The sequence below is a fragment of the Phyllostomus discolor genome, chromosome 5, assembly GCF_004126475.2.
Source record: "Phyllostomus discolor isolate MPI-MPIP mPhyDis1 chromosome 5, mPhyDis1.pri.v3, whole genome shotgun sequence".
NCBI lineage: Eukaryota > Metazoa > Chordata > Mammalia > Chiroptera > Phyllostomidae > Phyllostomus > Phyllostomus discolor.
In genome coordinates, this window is record NC_040907.2 from 93,258,283 (window position 1) to 93,275,683 (window position 17,401).

A 17,401-nucleotide genomic window follows, 5' to 3' on the forward strand; every position below is an offset into this window, starting at 1 on the left:
GGAAAAGGGTTTGGACTTAAAGGGGTGGTAGTTGTGGAGAGGCAGATATATGGGGAAACAAATGGAAGATAAGGGCTATTTCAGTGAGCTGTGTTATGTGGACTCAAATCGGTGTCACCTCCAGTAATAAGGGTTATCCAGTCTCCTGTCCCTGGTATGGGTGGAGAAGGAAAGAGGGACACTTTCACAAAGGAGAATTTATGTCCTGCCTTTAGGCTAAAAGGAGGGGTGAAGAACTTTTCTTGTGTCTGCTGTTTCTCATTTGCCTTCAGCTCAAAACAGTCCTTCCACCAAAGTGGCATATTTTAGAGTGGCATACACTAATCTCCTTTGTAATCTTGTTTAACATTCCTTTTACAAATGAGAAAACTTAGTACCAGAGCGACTACTCATGGGTCACTGAGGCGGAGCCAAACCCGGAGCCTCGCTGTACCTTTCTCCCTCACTGGCTGCTATACCCCTTGTAGGTCCCCCACAGAGATCACTCCTCCGATCCTGCCCCTTTCCCTCCTGTGACCTTCTCAGCAGGCCCCACCGAGAGCCAGTGGGTTATTTCCCTGAGCCTCAAATTAGAATAACACCTACCAACGAGGGAGGGTGTGCAGATGAAATTTAAACAAGATGTGTGTGAAGAACCTTGTCTAGCGTGAATCTAGGTATGTTATTGAAAGTCTCCAAGCCTGTTCATCCAATCTGTTTTTTAAAAAAGGTAATAATTGCATACCTTATGGTTTCCTTCCAAGAATAAAAAGAAAGATAAAAGGTGCCATGCACAGTGCCTAACACATGCAAGCCCTCCCTAAGTGATAAAAGCTGTCCCGCTGTCCCTACCAACACCATGTAGCAGCTCGGTAGATGTGCTACCTGAGGCAGCAGTACCCATCTCAGGAGCCCAAGTGGGGTGTGGCGGGGAGCTGCTCCACCAGACAGGCCCACTAGCTTTTCTGTGGTCAGGCAGCACTGAGGAGCTCAGTGTATTTGTGTTCAGTGCAAAGAGCCCTCAGAGGTTCCATTCATGATAGGCCTTCATACCTTCGTGTAAAGGTGCTTAGTACATGCTGCAGTCCTTTCTTAAATGATCCAGTTCTTTGACTCTCATGGAAATTTGTGCTACTTTTGTCTTTGTCATTTTAATCCAGCATTTATTAAGCATCTGATAGGTGCTAGATATAGTACTAGACATTAAGAAGGAGGCAGAGAGCTTCTTTTTGGCCAGAACCACCATCTTCCAATAATTAGCCAAAATGACTTAACACAAAGGGAAAGAGGAGAGGCACCTACTCTTTGTTTTCTAGGTCTTTTAGAAAACATGGAGGTGTTCCTTTGGCCACATACATGCAAATCTACAAGAAAGGCGATATTGCAGACATCAAGGGACTGGGCAGTGTTCAAAAAGGAAAGCCCAAAAAATGTTACCATGGCAAAACTGGAAGTCTGCATTGTCACCGAGCATGTGGTAGGCATTGTTGTAAACAAACAAGAGCAAGATTCTTGCTAGGAGAATTAATGTACAAATTCATCATATTAAGCCCTCTAAGACTCGAAATAGCTTCCTGAAACTTGTGAAGGAAAATGATTAGAAAAAGAAGGAAGTCAAAGAGAAAGGTATCTGGGTTCAGCTGAAGTGTCAGCCTGCTCAGCCCGGAGAAGCACACTGTGTGAGAACAAGTGGAAAGGAGCCTGAGCTGTTCGAATCCATTCCCTATGAATTAATGACATGATAAATGTGGAAAAAAATAAAAGACCTCTGTATTGATAAGAAGGAGGAGGAGGAAAAGAACGCACAGGGGACCAAGCATGGTTTTCATTCTCAAGGAGCTCATGGTTGTAGGGGGCACATGACAGCTACAAGAGAAGGGGAAGCCAAGGTTCTAGAATGTGGCTATAGAGTGCTGTGGCGTCCAGAAGGAGGAGGTCACATCTGGCCTGGCTGTTGGTGGTTGATGGAGGAAGGTGTGGGAGGAGCTGATCCTTAATGGGGGGGGGGGGGAGTTTCAGGGGACAGAGGCAGAGGGGCTGGGAGGGGCAAGCAGTACAAGGTTTGGAACAATACGATTTGCCAGGAACGTCAAGTTATATGAAGAGAGCAGAGAGTGAGAAGGGAGACAGGGCCAAGGTGAAATCAGAGAGAACCATTACTAGCATGCTCAGAATTGGGACTTGACTTGGCATTTTCAGGAATGCTGAAATATAGCAGAGCTACAGTTTAGGGGAAGTAATCTGTCAGCAGTGCCAGGTGAATTAAAGGGAACACCTTCCTAGAAAGCTACTGGAGCAGTACAGGTGAGCAATAATGTGGGTGTGACGATGGAAGAGGAAACGTGTGGTGAGGCCCTGTCTTCTCCCTCCAGCCACCTGGAGTAAAAGTTTGGGTGGATGTTTTGATTCCCAGTTTGTTGGGAACATTTACTTAACTGCTGAGCTGGGTGAGGTGCAGCTCTCTGTGTATGCGTTTCATATTGCTTCCTACAGCCACTCTTGGAATACAGCAGAGCAGCACTTTAATGTAGAGCTCCTCAGGTCCAGGTGTGAGTCCTTGGGGTTAGGACTTTGTACATTTTAGAGACAGAGCCCACCAAGGGGATACATACCTCTCATGTCCAGGAGAGAAGGAGGCCCCTAAGGTTTGTTTGTGTGCTTGCTTGCTTTTAAGATTTTATTTACTTATTTTTAGAGAGGGGGAAGGGAGGGAGAAAGGGAGGGAGAGAAATATCAATTGGTTGCCTCTCACATGCACCCCAACCAGGGAACCAGACCAAAAGCCAGGCATGTGCCCCAACCAGGAATGGAATTGGCAACCTTAGGTCACTTCGCAGAATGAGGCCCAACCAACTGAGCCACGCCAGTCAGGGCCTGACTAAGGTTTTAAGAGGGTAAGTGACTGCCTCAAGGCCGTACAGCTGAGTAAGTGGGGATCACAGTAGGGCTTTGTCCTGTACTGTGAACTCGAATTGAGCTGTGAGGAGTTGACGTCCACAGTGGCAATTTAAGCAGAGGAGTATTCTGTTACTTGATGGTTATAAATGTGTTGCTCACCAAGCCCATACTGTTCGCACAGCCGGGCATGTGTGTGTGGGTGTGGTAAATGTAGCGTGACCCTTGGACTCCCCTGGGTGGGACTGCAGATTCGTGCCCTCAGAGGCTTTGTCCCCACATGGGACGAGAGGCTTTTCCACAGAGCGAGCATTATCACTTAAGTCCCAGGGCAGGACTTGGCTGAGACCTATTGCTCTGTGGTGTCAAAATTCTCATCCCACCCAACCCTAATGTGCAGCACTTTCAAAGCTGATATGTCATGGAACAAGTTCTGCCAGAAGCAAGATGGCCCTGGGACATGGTGGCACTGGGTCTTAGAGCATCTCAGATCCTGCTACTGCTGCTGCTGAGGACACACCGTTTCTGCTGGGTGGGGAGGAAGTTTTTATTGCTCCTCCTGGCCAATATATCCCCTCACCAAGGACCTGTTTCTTGAAAATCCCTTCCCAGTGGCTGACTCTCTGACCCTTGGTTTAGTTGGCTGATGTTGTTAGGTTGAAATAGCACAGAGGGGTTTCCTGATTTGGTGGAGGAGAAAAGAACTAATTTTAACTGCCTTATGTCACATCAAGTTTGCCTCTTGTTTTTATTGGAATCTCTCTTTAAAAATAAACTAGAAGCAATCCAAGTGACTTGTATTCTGCAGGCATGAAGTGCCCCAGGCTTGGAATTCATGTCTTGCTTTTGCTACCAACTAACCCTTGTGACCTTATTTTCCCCTTCAGTAAAATGAGCAGGTTGGGTGAGGCTTAGCGTCTGCAGGCTGGCAGCGCGTGGCCAGATCCTGACCCTCGTCATGTTTTGTATGACCTAGACAGTGTTTTATTTTCTAATTGAATTTAAAGACCTTTAAAATGGTGATTTGCCACAGGCCCCACCCCTAACACCAGGTCAGTTTGGCACATTTCTTATCTGCCTGGTATTTGACTCCGCCAGCCCTGGGGGGTGTTCTCTGGGTTTCCTTTCAGCTGAAATAGTCCGAGAATTGAATTTCTTTGCAACTTCAGGTCTTTTATGCCTCTGCCTGACTTGCTCTTTGGACATTGGAAGAATTTTCTTCAATGAAAAAAAATCACATGTCAGTAGGCCAGCAGGTGTTATAAGCTGTACTATAGTTTGGTTTTGTTTTATTTTTATATGCCAGTGCTGCAGAGGGATTGTTAATTATGGGGTCTCAGGGTTAATATGTGTGAAGATCTGCCTACAGTATTCAGATCTGGTCCACTGCAGTGGTTCTTACACTTGGGAACCATCAGAGTCACTGCATGGTTTTTTAATACAGATGCCTGGGCCCAACCCTAGGTTTCGATTCAGTGGGCCTGGAGAAGGGCCCTAGGAATATGGTTCCAGAGACCCTTATCACTCTCCCCTGTGTGATGAGTCATCCAGGAGAACCTCGGGAAGTGAGAAGGGGCAGGGATTACTGTTTTGTATAGGGGGCCAGGCAGAACCTCCCTAATAAGGTGACTCTTGGGCAGAGACCTGAAGAAAGAGAGGAGGGAGCCCTACGACTTTCCCTGGAGAGTACTCCAGGCACAGGGAACAGACAGTAAACGCAACCAGGAGGCCAGTGAGCTGGTGTGGAGTGACCACGGAGGACAGTGGCAGGTGATGAGCTCAGAGGGGTGAGAGAGAGTGGTGAGCACGTGAGGCCTTCAGTCACTGGGAAAGACATGGCGTCTGCTCTGACGGCAGTGGGAGTCACTGGAGGGTGATGTGGTGTGTGAAATTACTCATTATCCAGAGTGTCCATGACTATATTGTGCTGCCTCTTCCGAATTAGCTATATTTCTGGGTAAAGAAAGAGCCATCATTGGTAAAGAAACATTCTATGCAAAATAATTCAAGGTAAAAAAAAAAACGTACAATGAATGGTGGAATTACAAAATCAAATCACCATTTTTCACCTCCAGTGAAATCATGGATATGGGCATTGGTCACGAGAAGATGCTAAAACCAGCAGGGAAAATGTTGGTGAGCAGCTCCAGGGTGGGAGGCCGAGATGTCAGCACTTGAATTCCTTGATTCATCTTAGCATCATTCAAAGTTGGAGCACCTCCCAGGTGCTGCTACATGACTAACAGACCCACCCCTGAACTGTCCCATCTGGCTTTTGCAACAAGACGGTGCCCTGGGGGGAGGAGAGTAGGACTTTTCTAGATCGAATGGGACCTAAGACATGTGCAACATGTGGATCTTGTTTAGACCTGAATTTGTTTGATACAACCATAAAGGGACTTTTTTGAGGTAACTGAATTTGAACACAGACTGGATATTAAGTACTATGAAAGAATTATTAATTCTGTTACATGTGATGATGGTATTGTCTTTGTATAAGAAAATGCCCTTTTTGTAGTGGGACATATATTCATATTTAGAAGTGAAATGACACGATTTCAAGAATTTGATTTAAAATATTACAGGAAAGAGTGAAAGAGAGAAAAGAGGCAAAAGAACCAAGAGAAGCAAAATACTGTTAATTGCTGACCCCAGCAGATGTGATATAGGTAGTTATTAAACTATTCTGTTTTTGTGAATATATGAACTTGCAAAAGAAAAGGTTTTTGAATGCAAATGCAAGAGAAGATGGAAAGATAAGAAAATTTTTAAAAAAAAGTCTTGTTAGAAAGACAAAGTTACTGATAATTCTTTCCTGTGTAGAAAAATTATGCGAAATAGTGAAATGGATTCACTATTGCTAGATGTTACATAGTAATGATACTATGAAGTATTGTTGAAATATATTCTGTTTATCACATACTCTATACTTAATTTCCTGATTGCTTGCCAAGCTCATAAAATAACAACAACATTGACAACACTGATGGTGAGAAATAACAGTTTTGTAACGCTCCCTGCCTCAGACATTCTGGGGAAGCTGAGAGCACACTGCTGTGGGGCAGGGTTGGGACCACCCTCCTTGGAAAGCCTGAGGCTTCCATTTGCTCCATGGGTAATCTAATTAAGCAAACACGAGCAGTCAGTGTGTTTGATACACGGAATGCACAGTATCATGGAAAATGAGGACTGTGGATTGTTACTTAGGAACTGGTTTCTGGAAAACCTGGATGCTAATTTCCAAACTGTGTTCTTGACCCTAAAACCACTCATGTTCTGTGTCTGCTCCTTCATTTAGCTTGAAAATGCTCAACCAAGTTAAAATGCAAAGACTTCTGCAAACTTGAAGTTATTCTGATGCTTGAAGTCATTTCTTTCCTTGGATATTTCTTCTCTTATTAAATACAGTAGGCTGATATTAAATTCATAAGTGTGTACTACTGAACACCATTCGCTAGTTTTAAACAGAAGAGATTGCTGAGCAGAGAGATCAGTATTTAAATCCCTATTCCTCATTTTGAGTAATTGCAACATTAGTTAAAAGAAAAAAAACATAAGGTGATAGAAAGAACTTATCTGGAAAGGAAACAACTTTATGGCTCATATTGGGTAGCTGGGTTTTATGGTCACCAAATTTTATGAGCATATGAATATGTAGACCATGATGAGCTCCATGTATAAGACTGGGGTCTTCGGGTTTATTGACTGACCTCAGCCACCCTGACTCTAATTGTTCCATTGTAGAAATCTAAGGGAAGAGGAATGCAGGTGAAGTGACTGCACTAGACAGGAAGAAGCCATCACACAGTGCTGCATTTGACAGGTATCTGAGCCCCTGCAGGGTGCCCGACAGTGGTGGCAGCTCTCAGAGACTCTGAGGAAGAGGCTGAGCATGAGCAAAGCCAAGGGAGTCCCCCCTCCTTGGCTATGTGATCTTGGACAGGTCACTTAATGACTCTGAGCTTCAAGATCCTCTTGTGTAACAGCACAAGTTAAGAAACAGTTAAAAAGAATCATAGAGTTGTTAGGCAGATTAAGTGAGTTTAATGCACAAGAAATGCCCCCAAGGGCTCAGCCCACAGCGAGTGGCAGTCGTTCCTTAGCCTAGCCCTGGAGACATGATAGATACTCAACAGCTAATTCATTTGGTACCTCTGCGTCTGAGCACTGAAATGCCCAAGTCCCTGTGTCTGCCGGTCACTGGAATGTCATTGGTAGGAAATATTTACATTTTTGTCGTTTTTATTTTCTCTTTCCCTAAATGGAGAAAACAGCCTTCAGACTGTTCAGACCATTGCTTTAGGTTGGCAGGTCCTAAAATTAAGAGGAAAAAGCAGTTTCCTATGGGGAAGGGGAAACTTGGAGTTATTGTGATAATAGCAACCTTTTACAGTCATACCCTAAAATGCTATTTGAGTCTACATGACTGGCAATTTCAGGCCCTCTTGCTATAATAAGTAATTTCACAATCCTGTGTCCAAAGGTGTATTTTTTTAGGATTCCTGGGGCCCTGTGTGCTTGGCCAGGGCAGTCATTAGGGAGTGGCACGTTCACATCCAGGCCTGGCTGCGTGAGGGCGAGTGTGGTAAAGAGACAGGCTCACAGGTGCCCGGACACAGGAGGCCAGTTAGCGAGCCAAAGCTCTTCAGTTCTTCCCCTTGCTGAGTGTGACCCAAGTGGCTCACATCCTGCTTGGAAGCGCCTCTGTCAGCCTCCACGTAGGTGTCAGCAGCCCCAAGGCTGAGAGGGAGTCAGGCTGGAGGAAGCAAGTGCCCAAGTGAGACAGGCCACATTGCCAACCCCTTGGTCTCACAGGTGAAGTTGGGAGATGCCATGGAGAAAGCAGGGCTTTCTTCCATTTAGCAGGGAAGTTCTACTCCAGGATTGCAATGCACTTCTGAACTATTTGATTGATAAAAGAGGAGGGCTGGGAGAGCAGGCTTAGTCTGAATGGTTGGTGAGTTTGGAAAAGTGGCTTCTGTGAGTGACATTTGTACTTGCTGCAGGGCTGTGCAGTTTGGTGGTGGTGGCCCAGCAGCCTTGGTGTGGGTTTGCCCCTTTGTGCAGCTGGCCAAGCCATTCAGCAGTGCCCTGTGTTTTGATGGGTTTCTCAGTCTCTGGGCCATCCCAGGAATAGTGTTTCACTGCAGTGCTCAACATCAGTTTGGGGAGACACTGCCCTCTCCTGAGCCTGTCTTGGCCCCTCCTCCAGTGAGCTGTTCCAGCTCATTTGTGTGGAGCAGTGTTCTGGGTCCAGCAGAGTGGCCTGGGCAGCGCAGCCAGGGAAACTGCAAGGACTGGCTCTTCTTCCAAAGTCCGTTGTAAAATAAAAGGTTCTGAATCTTTGCTGAGCTTATTAGGAAGAGTGTGTGCTTTTATCAACTTAGAGGCATTTTTCTCCTGCATTCGGATCTCTCTGTTTCTTTGGTGAAATCTGGTCTAGGAATTTGTGACAGGGGGAGGGAGGTCTGGGTGTGAGCTTCCTGGCTAGAGTGAAGCACCACAGGAGTAGATGGGTAGCAGGAAGAGAAGGACATCTGGTGGCTGCCCCCACACAACCTCCATTGGAGCAAACACCCTTACCCAGAAGAGAGTCTTCTTCCTTTCAAGTAACCTCATCAACTTTCCCTGAGTAGCAAAGGCTATTAAAAAATATGAATCCTGTCATATGGTGCTTGTACACCATACCATTCTGTCATTTCTGGCCAAGTTTTATCTAACACACAGGACAATTTAGGTCCCATGTGGAAGAACTTGATTCACTGGAGCTAGTCTCTTGGTGACATGGCCCACCCAAGGCCCCACTGAGGTGGCTGAAGTCTGTAAGGATAGCTGCAAACAGGAAGCCCTCTACAGAGGTTAGATATGTCCAGCATGAAGCAGGTGCAATTACTGTCTACTCCATAGACCAGGGAACAGGAGCACAGAGAGTTTGAGTGACGTCCCCTGGCCTGGAAGAGGCAGGAAAGGAATTCAACCCCCACTTTCCACCCACAGTCTGGGCCTCAGCCTCTCCCTTGCAGAGCACATTCCTTGTTCTCTGGTGTAAATAGTGTCAGTCAAATCCATATATTCCTTTGTTACTAGCCAGTTCTGATCAGAAGAATCATGTGGGCTATTTTTTTAATTCTCACTTTAGGATATATTTATTGATTTGAGAGAGAGAAAGATCAATTGGTTGCCTCCCACACACACTGACCAGGATTCAAACCCACAACCTAGGTATGTGCCCTGACCAGGGATTGAACCCACAACTTTTTGATATATGGGACAACACTCCAACCAACTGAACCACCCAGTCAGGGTGTGTGGCTATTTTAGACACGTTAGGAACACTTAGCAATTCCAAGAAAAGAGAGTCTTCAGCATATGCACATACACAATTTTGTAAAAATATATTTAAGAAAGATAAGGATTGTGTTTTGTCTACTTACATATTATAGAAAAATGGGACATGTCTTTTTAAGACTGGTTTCAACTTTGTTAAATTAAATAACCATAATTCCCAAATATAGTCAACAGGTAAGTGTAATGTTGGGGGTTGGGGAGGTGGGAAGAGAATGTTAAAACCTCGTTCCCTAACTGGTATTTCTGGCAGGCAAATAAATACCTTAGACACTGAAGCAGGGTGAGTTCTGCCAGCACAGAGCTCTGTCTCTTACCCGGTGCCCTGGCCCTAAAGCTTCAGTGTGAGTGCCTCTGCACGCAGCGTGGCTCCTGTCCAGCTCTGCCGCCCTCATCTGAGGGGTCCTGAGCTATGAGTCACCTCTGCCTGCCAGTGCTGAGGTAGGCTCAGCTTTATGTGAACAGAAGTCTCTTCTTTTTAAATGAAGTTGTATTGATATAAGCAAGGAGTTTCTAAAGTCATTATTTGGCATTGAATAAGCAAAACCGTAGGCCTTTGTTTATTTATTTTTTGTAAATTGATAATTGGCTTTTTTTAATCCTCACCAAAGGATATATTTGTTGATTTTAGAGAGAGAGAGGAAGGGAGGGATAGAGAGAAACGTTGATGTCAGAGAGAAACATCAATCAGTTGCCTCCATACACACCCCTACCAGGGACCAAACCCATAACCTAGGCATGTGCTCTGACTAGGGATTGAATCTGAAAACGTTTCCGTGCATGGGATGATGCTCCAACCAACTGGCAACCTGGCCAGGGCAAAACTGTAGGCTTTTACAATCCATCAAGCCCAGTATGGGTGACAAAGAATGAGTAAGTGAGAAGACGGAGCCTTTGGTGTTAGCTAAAGGACAGTATTTTGTATGTTGACGTTCTTGGCGGACGTGTTCAGAGGTGTTTCCTGGAAGGACTCTGTTTTTCTCTGTAATAGTCACCTGACTTTTGGGTTCCTCTTATAGGACTCCCCACTTAGGCTCCCCCAGAGGTGCCCTGTCACCAGCCCACAGAGTCTGTAGGCACCGTACTCTAGACCGGAGCTCTTGGTTCAGCGGCAACAGTGGAGCTGGATTTGGGTGATGGAGCCACCTGGACTCACCCTTGGGACTCTGCATCCTCAAAACCTTTTATTCAGACCGCATGGCTACCGTATTTTTCAGATTATAAAACACACCTCCCTCACCCAAATTTGGGAGGAATAATGGTTGTTAATGTTGCTATTGGGTTCTGTTTACATTTACATTGGTGAAATACTATGTTATTAAATATTTACCACATTTTTTTTGCTTCAAATTTTTTTTCCTATTTTCCTCCTCTAAAACCTAGGTGTGTCTTATGGTCCAAAAAATATGGCAATTTCAGCTGCTTGTGCTTTGATACTATCACTTTAAGTGGGAGAGTGTTTGAAATTTAGGCCATATGCATATTTAAGGCCTCTTAGTAGCTCTTGTGTAGGATCATGGTGTTTGCGAGCTGAATGGGGCCTTGGAGAGCTGTTTGCTCCCTTTTCAGATTGGCCCTCAAATTCCTGGTGGGTCAGAGCACCCTCTCCCTAAACCTTTCTGCCGCCCAAATAAAGGTAAAAGCCATCCTGGTTTTTCTCATTACTGCAGAATTAATGAAATCCTTTCCAAACTCTGAAGTTTAATGTTAACCCTTCAGCTGTCTTCTTTCTGCCTCGCTCCCCTCTGCCTGAGCTGCAAATCCTTTCTAGTTCTCAGTGCTATTTTGTTATCTAATCTGAGGGGCCTATCTAAGGGCCATGTACATACTTAACAGAGAGAGTAGAACAATGCCTGCCCCCTTCATGGGTTTTGACTTAGATGCCCCCTGAGCTGGGCAGTGCTCTGTGCGTCTGGGAATGGTGTCCAGGCTGCCCTGGGAAGAGAAGCCATGCCAGGAGGTGTGAGAAGGCACAGCAGCCAGCAGAGTGAGCAGCTTCTGAGACAGGGCTTTGTGTGGCCCCTGTGTGACCTGGGGTGGGTGCAAGAAGCCAGAACCAGGCGGAGATAGATAGGAGGAGATTTTCTGCGGTGAACTGGCTTACACGGTTACGGGGGCAGGTTGGGCAGATCTGAAATCTTTGGGACAGGCCAGCGGGAAGGGCAGCTGGAAGTCAGGCACAAGGTGAAGCTGCCGTCCACAGACAGAATGTATTCCTCATCCTCAAGGAAGCCTCAGCTCTGTTTTGAAGGCCTTGCAACTGTTGGGTCAGGCCATCCTAGATCATCTGGGATAATCTATTTTACTTACAATCAACTGACTATGGATGTCAATCTCATCTACAAAATACCTTGGCAGCAACACCTAGATTACTGTTAATAGACTGCCTGGGAACTGTAGCCTAGCAACACTGACACAGCACACTGACCCTCACATCCTCTTTTGAGGAGTGACTATCAACTCTCTCTGGCCAGCTGATGACCCCTAGGCTTCAGTGCCTCACTTCTGGTCTTCAGCTTTCTCTTTCCTTCATCACCTGAAATGACTGATCCGGGCAGCACTGCTTTCTTTTCCTCCAGGAAAATTACAAGAATCTGAAGGCTTCTGAAAGGCCCCTAGAAGACCTCACATCCCAGCAGCACATTACCAGCACAGCTTACGGACGGGCCTCAGGGCTATACCTATGCCCCGTGTGCTCTGGCTGTTGTGGTCATAATCCCTTTTTTTCACAGGCCAAATGCCTCAGTTAAGTCTTAATTACATGCTATTTAATTCTCATAACCTTCAGTAATTTCTCTGTTTATTGACAAAGTCTGTCAAGCTTGTAAGAATAGCTTTTAAGCCTTCTCCACTAATGTGTTAGGGGAAAAGTAATTTTTTATTATTTTTAAAAATATATTTTATTGATTATGCTGTTACAGGTCTCCCATTTTCCCCCTTTTATTCCCCCCACCCTGTACACCCCCTCCCACCCACATTACCCCCTTTAGTTTATGTCCATGGGCCATACATATAAGTTCATTGGCTTCTACATTTCCTATACTATTCTTGCCCCCCCACCATCGATTTTCTACCTCCCATCTATGCTACTTATTCTCTGTACCCCTTCTCCTTCTCTCCTGGAACATTAGGTATTTACCAGGGTGGGGCAACCCAGGTCACCATGTTGTGGCACTTTGTATGGAGAAGGGGCCCGAGAGGGAGCAATGCTGCTTGCTCGGCTCTCAGCAGGCATTCAGTTCCCCTGCTATCCACAATCAAATTGGGCCCTTCTGGTGCTGATTCCTGTGTGGGTGGGCCTGTGTACATTCTAGGACCCTGTGGGTCTCTCCAATGAACTTTCTTGTGATGCTGGGAGTTTCTCCTGCTGCCACCTCAACCTCCACAGGTGTTTTCAATCAGAGGTTTGAGGCTTTATTTCCCTGCACTGAAACTCTGGGTCCTGAGGTCTGTCTCACTCCCCAGTTGTTCCTCCCCATTTATCTGCACCAGTCCACAATCCGCTGCCTCTCTGGGTCTACCTGCCTTGCCCTCCCTGGTCCTCCAGCCACTACTTTGCTGTGAGTCCTCTCTGCCCACCTGCCTGTCTCCACCCCTCCTACCGGTCTGGATGAATGTTTCTTCTTTAACTCCTTGGTTGTCAGACTTCCATACAGTTCGATTTTCTGTCAGTTCTGGTTGTTTTTTGTTTTTACATTTGTTGTTGTCCTTCTTTTGGTTGTTCGAGGAGGCAGTGTATCTAACTATGCCTCCATCTTGGCCGAAGTCAGGAAAAGTAATTTTAACAAAGAGGAATTTTATTTTGGTTTTTGAGGATTCACTTAGTTCTGTTTTTTAGTTGGCAGATTGTTTCTAGGTTTACAAAAATCTCTAAGAAATCAAATATAATGAGAAGAAAGGATATAGACTATCATTATAGGCTATTTCTCTTTTTCAGTCTTTTTAGAACAAACAGCCCTTCCCTGAAATTCACCCAGTCAGGTGAATAATAAAGAGGTCAAATGAGACCAAAGAATGACTTGGCAATAATTATATTATAATATATGGTAATTATGTATAGTATTAATACTTACAAAAGCCAACATATAGCGTCTACTCTATTCAGGCACTCTGTGCTTCTTTGATGCTTATTACAACAGCCCACTTTACAGATGACAAAACTGAGACACAGAGTTCCTGGATGGCTGAACCAGGTCACATGCACATAAGCACTAGGGACAGGATTTGAACCTAGACTGTCTGGCTCTAGCCTCCTGGCTGTTACGCATGTGGTGAAAGCACTGCATGCTGGACACTTGAGATATTTTTATGTTTGAATCTATGATGCATCACCTAAGATGATCGTTTTTGTGACCTTTAATTGTTTTACATGATGAAGGGGGTGGCTGCCATATGTGAAAATCTACTAAGATGAATTGAGGTCGGCCCCATTGGCAAAGAAGGTAGCTCTAAGAAGTATTATAACACAGCATGTAGCCCAGGCTTTCCACAGGTGCTGCTGAGCAGCTGACAACACAGAGCCAGGGATGCCTGCTTGTGGGTGACCTGTTATTATTCTACATATCCCAGGTTCTGAGTGGGTGGCTGGGTTGGGGACTCCATTCCCTACTAGTGGCAGGCTTCCCTGCCTTTCAAGACCAAGGCCAGTAGCCTGGCCAGGAATCTATAAGCATCTCTGAAGAGTGTGAAGCATTTTACCAACTGCTCCTGTGTGCAGAGCTGGCAGCAGGCCCTTTGTGGGCAGAAAGGATCCACCTGCAACTGCAACCTCAATGCCTCCTTCCACATGTGGGGACTTAGGGTTGTAACCTTCTGACATATTTCTGTCTTCCACTTAGAGAATCTGATTTCTCATTATCCAGAAGGAACATGTGATTAATGACAAACTTCAAGTGCCTGCAGTTCTTTGATAATTGCTTTTTAAAAAAATCTTTATAGCCACCTTCAGAACACAGTTGATATCAGGCAATTTGGAAAGAATTTCTGGTGTGTCAAGGCAAAAAGTTCATTACCTGCCAAGTGACATACTTGTATCCTTACATCAGATGTGTGTTTTTCCATTGCTCCTGCAGGAGTGCCAAAATACCACATGGCTGCTGGAGTGCTCTCCATTGTTCTATCTAATGAAACACAGTAAACTCTCTTCTAGGATTCCTAGCAAAAACAGGGAGTGGAGGGGCTGGGAAATGCTTTTACTCATTCAGCTCTCTTAGATGTGTGTTGGGCAGGCAAGAGCATCACTCCTGTTTTGGGCGATGCTTTTGGTTTGGGGAAAATATAGTTAGCTAGTGCTTCTCAGGGAGTCATCTGGGGACCTTGTTAAAGTGCAGGTGCTGATTCTGCGGGGCTGGGTGGGGCCTGAGCGCCACAGCTCTAACAAGCTCCCAGATGATGGTGGTGCTTCAGTAACAAGGAGAGGATTGCTCAGACCGCTTGTGGGAGAGGAACAAAAGAAGCCCACAGAGGAAAAGCTGCGTCTGTGAAATCATATCCACAGTAACAATGACACATGTACTGGTCACAGTGCATCATGTGCAGCAGGGGGAGAGTGAGACGTCAGACTGGAGTCGTTGGCCCCTGAGGGGCAACTTTCCTTCATCATCCACTAACATAGCCTGGCTTTGGAAAGTTGCCTCGTGGTCCTTGTATGAAACTGCATAGTGTGGATTAGTGTGGATTCCTGTGTAGCATCAGATGTCCCAAAGGGGGTCGGTGGGGACAGAATTGGAGTTGCAGATATTTTCATACTTCTAGTATCACAGAGTTAAAGAGAAAGGTGGTGAAATGCAATGCTTGTTGTACCAGCTTTGTGTACTGTTGGCACAAAGCCATGATGCTACACAGTATCTCTGTGACTTTGTTTAAAAGTTACCTGAGTAGTCAAGGGCTAAATTTCCTCATTTGATACCAGCCTGTGCTGAGCTGCAGAGCTGGACTTAGCCCACCTAATGCCAATTTCAGGTTTCCATAGCAAAACTGCTTGTGTTTAATAAGTGAAAACTAGAACTTGCAACTGGTAGTCTTTGCTAAAGAGAATCTAGTCTCTTTATTATTGTTAAGAGCAGACATGCCAGGCCTAGAGTGAATGTCTGAGCCCTGCTAGGAAGTAATCTTTGAAGTGAACCTGGCCTGCGCATTGAAAAGAATATCAAGTCAGTGGCTAGGAGAGGACTGTTTAATCCTGTTTTGTTCATTAAATGGAAAAAAGTTCTTTATAAGCTGTTTTCAAGATGTCAGTTTTTTCACTCTTGCTCACCAATAGGAAGATGAATGTGTGTGTTTGTGGCAGAGCGGCTGTGGGAGTTCTGATCACCTTATTATTTGTTTCCCACAGATGTGCCAGTATAGATACTGCCTGGCATGGTGCCCTCTCCCTGTTAGGGCTGATTTTGTCCTCGTGGCCAAGTCCACAGCCTGTCTCTTCTCCCCTCCGATCTGCCCCCCTTCTCACTGACTTTCAGCCTCCTACTTCTGCCCTGGTCTCCCAACAGTCAGAAGATGAGCGATGGACTATAGCAACTGATCTACAAACAGTCTCCCAGTACAGAGGCATGAAAAGTGTTTTCCCCTGAGAGTCTGTAAAAAAAAGATTCATTTCAACTACACTTTAAAGAAAAGGCAAGCTTTAGGGAATGCTGCATATTGTAGGAGAAGAATAGCAAACAAATTTGTATGCTCTGTGGGGAAAAAATACATAAAACCTAGCTGTCTTTTGTAGTACTGAAGACCTTTACTGTAAGAATTCATGTGACAGATCTCTGCTGGTTGTCAGTTGGGTGCTACAGTTTAAGGTCTTGTGACCATCATTTTTACTCAAGGTCAAATTAAGAACACAGATTCTTGCAAACAGGGGGGATTGTGGTGTCCTTCCATTCAGCAGACATTTAGTAGGAGGCAGGCACTGGTGTTGTCTTGAAGCTATGAAGGTAAATCCAACACACCCCTGCTGAGGCATCTAACTAATAGGGCCAGAGGAAGGAGTGCCCCACACACCATGTCACAGTGGGCAGGAGAATTCCAGTACGGAGAAGCTTCACTGTGATCATCACAAGATCTGGGTCTGCTTTACTGTTTGGGTTTTGTCTTATTCAAAAGTGGGGATGGTGCAGGTAGGTGGGAGTGAGAAGATGGATGTTCCTGGGGCCCTGTGCAGAGATTGAGAGGGTCCCCTAGTATAGCATCCTAGATGGAAGGAATGGCAACAGATGGGCTGAGGGAATCCATACAAGAAGCTCAGTGACATCCAGAGATCAGAACTGGGAATAATGTGTGATGCAAACACTCTGCCCCCATACAGTGTTTTCTAGGTTCTGGCCTTGGCAACTCCAAATTACCATGTTCTTTTGCCACTGGCTTGCTCTGTGACCTGGACCAATGATCTCGCTCCCTTTCCAGTCCAGTCCTCAGCTCATCCTGCTGTAAAAATGAGGATCTCAACACTGACACACCACATGAGGCTCTGGCATACATGCAGGGCTCTCATGGCCACCAGCAAATAGAAACCAATTTTATAGTTCTTGGTTGGCTAAGAAATGCATTGGCCCGGGTGCACCGTGGCTCCCCCAGGCCATAAGACAGGATGCTCATGTCTCTCCTGTCCCTTCTGTGTTCCAGGAATAGAGCTGTGCCCCCCCGGAAAACGGTTCATGATCACAATGGTGGCGAGCTTCGTGGCCATGGCAGGGCAGTTCCTCATGCCCGGGCTGGCCGCTCTGTGCCGGGACTGGCAGGTCCTACAGGCCCTCATCATCTGCCCCTTCCTGCTCATGCTGCTCTACTGGTCGTGAGTATCCTCCCCAAAGACTCTGCTGCCTGATGCCTCTGCCAGCCTGTTCAAAAGGCCGCGTGTCCCCACCCCTGGGAGGAGACAAGTAAACCATGTGACTTGGACCCCAGTATTCCAAAACTTCTCCCAAATTTCAGCTTCTGTTTTGCAAGGGAATGTGCCTCTCTCTCTCTTTTGATTTCGTTTTTTAAATGTCTTATTTTGGGAAACACTCAAACATACACAAAGTATGCAGAAGAGTGGAATGAGCCCCAGTGCACTGCCCCAGCTCCGATACTGTGTCCTCCGTCAGTCTGCTTTCACATTTGCTTGAAGAGTTATTTTGATGTGATTTTCATGTCTGGATTTGCAAAGGGAGGACCCTTGTGTTGGGAGGGAAAGAGGGAGACATTCGAG

General features: G+C 45.7%; 1 protein-coding gene across 4 annotated transcripts in view; it reads left to right on the forward strand.

Annotated features, from left to right (window-relative positions):
• SLC22A23 (solute carrier family 22 member 23) overlaps positions 1–17,401 on the forward strand; it is a 175,548-nt gene that overhangs the window by 103,924 nt on the left and 54,223 nt on the right. For 2 of the 4 annotated variants that reach the window (XM_036026578.1, XM_028511301.2), the window contains exon 4: positions 16,834–17,002. In XM_036026578.1, coding sequence (XP_035882471.1) covers positions 16,834–17,002 — 169 coding nt within the window. Of the gene's footprint in view, positions 1–16,833; positions 17,003–17,401 lie in introns of those variants that run through there. The other 2 variants (XM_036026581.1, XM_036026580.1) reach the window with 2 other exon arrangements.